This window comes from Lepidochelys kempii, chromosome 21 (assembly GCF_965140285.1).
Source record: "Lepidochelys kempii isolate rLepKem1 chromosome 21, rLepKem1.hap1, whole genome shotgun sequence".
NCBI lineage: Eukaryota > Metazoa > Chordata > Testudines > Cheloniidae > Lepidochelys > Lepidochelys kempii.
The window spans coordinates 8,184,496-8,190,913 of NC_136400.1; the positions used below are offsets into that span (position 1 = coordinate 8,184,496).

At 46.7% G+C, this 6,418-nt stretch overlaps 1 protein-coding gene across 1 annotated transcript; it reads right to left on the minus strand.

Moving 5' to 3' along the window:
- Positions 1 to 413: 413 nt before the first annotated feature.
- On the minus strand, positions 414 to 5,824 carry SNRPE (small nuclear ribonucleoprotein polypeptide E). The gene is made up of 5 exons (XM_073320007.2): positions 5,662 to 5,824; positions 5,049 to 5,075; positions 4,026 to 4,088; positions 3,593 to 3,671; positions 414 to 850 (listed from the first exon to the last, which is right to left on the minus strand). Exons 1-5 carry the CDS (start codon positions 5,713 to 5,715, stop codon positions 795 to 797), a joined length of 279 nt encoding a protein of 92 aa, XP_073176108.1. The 5' UTR covers positions 5,716 to 5,824; the 3' UTR covers positions 414 to 794.
- Positions 5,825 to 6,418: the final 594 nt, after the last annotated feature.

Here is a 6,418-nt window from a genome sequence, read left to right on the forward strand (position 1 = left end):
AGCCTCTCTGCTTAAATTTCCCCACTCAAATACGAGGATAATACTTAATTACATTGGCAAGTGTGAGGATTGAGCATTGTTTGCTAAATGCTTTGATTAAATTCCTGGAGTCCTTCCCAGCATATTAACATACTTAACTGTAGAAATAATCCTTTACCAACAAGTACTTCTGTATAGATTCTCAAGAAATTTTATACTGTTTTATCAGTTAAAAGCTCTCTTCACGCAACTGAGATATGTTGGTAGAGAATAGTAATGCTAAGTTCCTAGACAAATTCCATCCTAATTTTACTGGATCTCTATAGTCTGGAGACAGCATGTGGCTCTGGTATTGTATTGAACAATTCAGATGATGCATGGGTATTGTTCCAGAACAAAGATTTTTTTTTCCTATCAGAAATTGAACAGATCCATTTTAAGAAAAAAAGGTTTATTTTAGATTACATATTTTCCCCCAACAAAAACTGTGAGGGAGGGATGTAGGCATGAGATCAAATAAATTTAAGTTCACAGTTAACATAAAAATTACCCCCGACATTAATTGGTTCTCCAATGTAAAAAATGTTACTATCAAAGAAGAATTGCCAGACTGGCTCACACTCAAGACACCAGTGAAGTTACTGTTTTTACTCTTTTCAAATCAAGCTCATTTGGAGTTTTTATTTTCAAAACACCATCCACTTTCCCAGCACAGTGACTCTTGTTTATAATAATGTTTAGTCCACCCCGCACATTGAGTGAAAATTCTAGTTCGGAACACTCTTTAGTGTATTCCACCCTCTGAATGACAAGTTCTAGTTAGAAACACTTTGTAGAAGAGTAATATTGTCCCCCTTTAACATGATCCGACCTGCAACACAAAGGAGAACGGAAATGGCAGTTAGAGAGATTATCCTCAGGTCATGCAATGTCTAACTTGCAGAAAATTTTGTTGCAGAAAATCTTTCAAAAAGAAGTCTGCCTGGTGCCTACATAGTGCTTCTTTCTATTAACACTTACCATGGGAAAGACTGCAGTACAGATCAGAAGTTTCCTTTCAGTACAAAAAGAAAAGGAGTACTTGTGGCACCTTAGAGACTAACCAATTTATTTGAGCATGAGCTTTCGTGAGCTACAGCTCACTTCATCGGATGCATACCGTGGAAACTGCAGCAGACTTTATATATACACAGAGATCTGTGAGAGACTCTTGGGAGACAGACCAGTCCTTGCCTACAGACAGCCCCCCAACCTGAAGCAAATACTCACCAACAACCACACAACAGAACCACTAACCCAGGAATCTATCCTTGCAACAAAGCCCGTTGCCAACTGTGCCCACATATCTATTCAGGGGGCACCATCACAGGGCCTAATCACATTAGCCACACTATCAGAGGCTCGTTCACCTGCACATCCACCAATGTGATATATGCCATCATGTGCCAGCAATGCCCCTCTGCCATGTACATTGGTCAAACTGGACAGTCTCTACGTAAAAGAATAAATGGACACAAATCAGATGTCAAGAATTATAACATTCATAAACCAGTCGGAGAACACTTCAATCTCTCTGGTCACGCGATCACAGACATGAAGGTCGCTATCTTAAAACAAAAAAACTTCAAATCCAGACTCCAGCGAGAAACTGCTGAATTGGAATTCATTTGCAAATTGGATACTATTACTTTAGGCTTAAATAGAGACTGGGAGTGGCTAAGTCATTATGCAAGGTAGCCTATTTCCCCTTGTTTCCCCCCCCCCCACGTTCTGGTTAAACTTGGATTTATGCTGGAAATGGCCCACCTTGATTATCATACACATTGTAAGGAGAGTGGTCAGTTTGGATGAGCTATTACCAGCAGGAGAATGAGTTTGTGTGTGTGTGGGGGGGGGGGTGAGAAAACCTGGATTTGTGCTGGAAACGGCCCACCTTGATTATCATGCACATTGTAGGGAGAGTGGTCACTTTGGGATGAACTATTACCAGCAGGAGAGTGAGTTTGTGTGTGTGGTTTTTGGAAAAGGGGGACAGGGGGGTGAGAAAACCTGGATTTGTGCTGGAAATGGCCCACCCTGATTATCATGCACATTGTAAAGAGAGTGGTCACTTTGGATGGGCTATTACCAGCAGGAGAGTGAGTTTGTGTGGGGGGGGGGGGGTGCGGAGGGTGAGAAAACCTGGATTTGTGCTGGAAATGGCCCAACTTGATTATCATACACATTGTAAGGAGAGTGATCACTTTAGATAAGCTATTACCAGCAGGAGAGTGGGGTGGGAGGAGGTATTGTTTCATGGTCTCTGTGTATATAATGTCTTCTGCAGTTTCCACAGTATGCATCCGATGAAGTGAGCTGTAGCTCACGAAAGCTTATGCTCAAATAAATTGGTTAGTCTCTAAGGTGCCACAAGTACTCCTTTTCTTTTTGCGAATACAGACTAACACGGCTGTTATACTGAAACCTGTCATTACACAGCAACTAGACGCCTGTGGCTGGCCCATGCCAGCCACCTTGGGCTCAGAGGGCTAGGGCTTTGGGGCTGTTTCACTGCAGTGTAGACGTCCAGGCTCAGGCTCCAGCTTGAGCCCTGGGACCCTCCCACCTCACAGGGTCTTAGAGCCTGGGCTCCAGCCCAGGCCCAGAAGCCTACACAGCAATGAAACAGCCCCACATTGAGCCGTTGTGAGCCTAAGTCAGCTTGCACGGGCCAGACACAGGTTTTAATTTGTTGTGTAGACACAACTGAGTGTGTGGGGAGGGTACTAGGACTGTTGTATTTAAATGAATTAAAAACATAAGAATGGCCATACTAAGTCAAACCAATGGTCCATGGAGCCCAATATCCAGCCTTCTGACAGTGGCTGATGCCAGAGGCTTCAGAGGGAATGAACAGAACAGGGCAATTATAGAGTGATCCATCCCCAGCTGTCCAGTCTCAGCTTCTGGGAGTCAGAGGTTCAGGGACACCCAGTAAATAGGATTTTGTCCCTGACCATCTGGGCTACTAGCCATTGATGGACCTATCCTCCATGAATTTACCTAATTATTTTCTGAACCCGGCTGTACTTTGGGCCTTCACAACATCCCTTGGCAATGAGTTCCACAGGTTGACTGTGCATTGTGTGAAGAACTACTTCCTTTCACTTGTTTTAAACCTGCTGCCTATTAATTTCACTGGGTCACCCCTAGCTCCAGTGTTTCATGAAGGGGTAAATTACACCTCCAGTTAATACAACAGTACAGAAATAGATATGGGAGTCTGGAGTTTAGATTGGCCTCCTCCAGCCACCCTGACACCCAAGAGAAGGCAGAGAGCTGTTGTTTATTAAACCACCTTTTTAAAGATTCAGATTCATTTTAGGACTCACTCACTCTTTGAGAAGTGCTGGATTCTGACATACAGCTAATCAGAATAGAACATTCATCAGCTCTCTAATCCCAACACAGTTAACCTACAGCAGAACTAATGCTATTCATTTGCTATTCACCAATGGGTTTCACTATCCTTCAGTCAAAGCTATTCATTTGCTCTGCATTTTATATTGCTGCCACACACATGGTTCATATATGCAGCTTGGTGCCATAAATCATTTAACCCATGCAGACTTACCCAGCTGTTTCCTTGCTTTTGTTTTTGAGTGTATCTCCTCTGCATCATCCAGAACCAGGTTCATGTATTCATCAAAACCCTAAGAACCAACAACAAAGTGGTTAGTGAACAAAATTGCCTGGTCTCAAGCCTCAACAGTAGGAGCTGCTTTCACTAAGGGGACACAGAAAAACACCTGTCAGGAATGGTCTAGATAATACTTAGTCCTGCCATGAGTGCAAGGGACTGACCTAGATGACCTCTCGAGGCCCCTTCTGGTCCTATGATGCTATGATTAAATGGATCTAAGTAAGACGACTGCTTGGAAAACAGGGGATGGGAGGGTGGCGTGTTATTCCTTCACTGTACTACTTTTTCCTGGGGAGTTGAAAATGGGACTTGTGAACTGGAAAAACAAATGAATGATGCAAAGTGCATATAACATGACACTCACAATGATACAGCCTTCTATGCGCATGTTCACCTGTTCATAGAGCCACACCTGAATCCTGGACCTCTGCAAAATCGGGGAGGGGGGAAGGAAAAGATAAGAAAGCACATTATTAGCACAGGTACTCCAAGCAACAGTTACTCATTGGTATACAGGATATTATTATCTGTTTGCCCCATTGTAAGTCATTATTAAAAATATTCTTTGCGGTTTCTGTAAGAAGACCCAAATTAGAACTTAACGTTGCCCTGAGAGATCTTATAAATAAAAAGGCATGTTTTCTCTCCAATTATTGAGGATTTGTGAACATGTAAAGGAATAAATTTTAGTATGTAAACAATAGTAGAAGTCTGCTCAGGACTAATTTTAAAGCCTGACCCAAATCCAACTAGATCACAGTCAATTTTAACCCAACCCCGAGAGTATTTCATTGTTTTCATACCTGAACCCAACACTTGTAGTCAGGTCCCACTGGGTTTAGGTGAGGTTGCAATGGTCTAGGGCAGTCAACACAATCAGTGATAAGAGCCTATCCGATCTGAGCTGCGCCTGAATGTATGCTACACAAATAATACCCAACCTAACCTGAACCTGACACCTGTATTCAGATCCTGTCGGGCTGCCAGGGTTATTACACACAAGCACATCACTGTACACTTTACCTTAGGATCAAACCTTTAGTATGCATTACTATTTCTTGGCATGCTAACAAAATATTAAACTTTGACCCACAATACAGTTTGGTGGCAGGAAGCTATTCAGTACAAAAAACCCCCCCAAAACCTTAAGAGCTAATACGTCAAATATTATCAGTACTATTATTAGTTAGAGATGGAAGAAACTGATCAGTTTATGAATCCCTGCTCCTTGCTGAAGAAGGAAGGAAGAAAGAATCCTTCCACACTCCAAAGACAAGATGTATCAGATGTAAATCTCAGCAACATGACCATGGCTAAAACCACCTGTTTTTGTTTGGATCATATTTACAATCACACAAGGAGTTGATAGTTAGACAGCATTACTTACATTCTGCAGGTACCTGAAGATGAGGTTCTGTAACACAGCACTTAAGGAAAAGCACAGAAGCAGCTCCTAGCACAACATGTGTCACTGTAACAACTCATCTGGTTATAACCAAAGTTCCCATTGTAAGAGCACCTTATTCTGAGGCAAGTCATGGTTTGTTTCTTGGAGGGGAGGGGGAGAAGTCCAGCTGGCATTGAACACACCGCTTCCCCCTTGGGACTCTGATAAAGAGTGGCCCCTTCCCAGTACACCCAGGCCCCACCCCAGGCACTAGACCCCCCAGCATGTAATGCCCGTGTGAGGGGCTGCATGGCAAACTCGATCTCTGCCCCCCCGCCCGCCCCCCATCCCCTCCCCCTCCCTGCCCCCCCCACTCCCTCCGGCCAGCCCCCATCTCCTCCCCCTCCCTGGCCCCCCCTCTCCCTCCCGCCAGCCCCCCATCCCCTCCTTATCCCGCCCAGCCCCTCCTCCCTCTCCTCTCCCTCCCGCCAGCCCCCATCTCCCCCTAATCCCCATCTCCGTCCTCTCAATCTCTCCCGCCCGCCAGTCCCCCCCCACTTCCCCCTCCCCGCCCAGCCCCAGCCCCAGCCCCATTTCCCCCGCGGCAGGATACGATGGGCTGCACCATCACCTTCTGCACCTTCTGGCCCTGCCCGCGATACGCCATGGCCGCGAGCGAGCCTCAGCCAACCGGCGGGAGGGAGGGAGAGAGAGAGAGAGAGAGAGAGACGGAAGAAACCGTTACCCCCAACAGCCCGCACGCGCGCGCCGCCCCAGCTCAAAGACTTCCGGTGCAGACCGGAAGCCGCCGGGGCCTGCCCGCGGAACGCCGGGAACCCTTTCCCGGCCACTCTGGCACGCTGGAGGACTCTCCGTCCCGCCTCTCCTGCTCCCCCCTCTCAGAGAGCCGGGTTCGAGGCGCCTGCTGTCCTCGGGCTGGGGGCACGAGCCCCGCAGCAGCCCAGCCTGGGAGGTCAGCGCTGGCTGTTCAGAGCCCCTGCCCAGAGCACGGGCCCAGAGCCTGCAGGGTGCATGCAACACAGGCGTGGGGCCGGGCGGGGGCCGGGGTGAGCCTGCTACCCCCTTTCCACGTGGCTTCACCCCCCTCCCTGTGGAGGCCCAGCTCTGGCCCCAACCTGCTGTTACTTCAGGCGAGTGAGTCTCTTCGCTTGCTAGGGCTCCCAGTTTTGTGAAGTGCTTTGAGATGAAAGGAGTTAAGTATTATGAATTCCCCACACAGTCACACTGCCTCTTCCATTGTTTGCAAGCTGCCCCTCTCTGCACCCCCTACCCCGGGGACATACTGTTTCCCCTACTGGTAACATTTTAAAGAAATTATTGGCTGTAGAAACCAAAAGATCCTTTTGTTT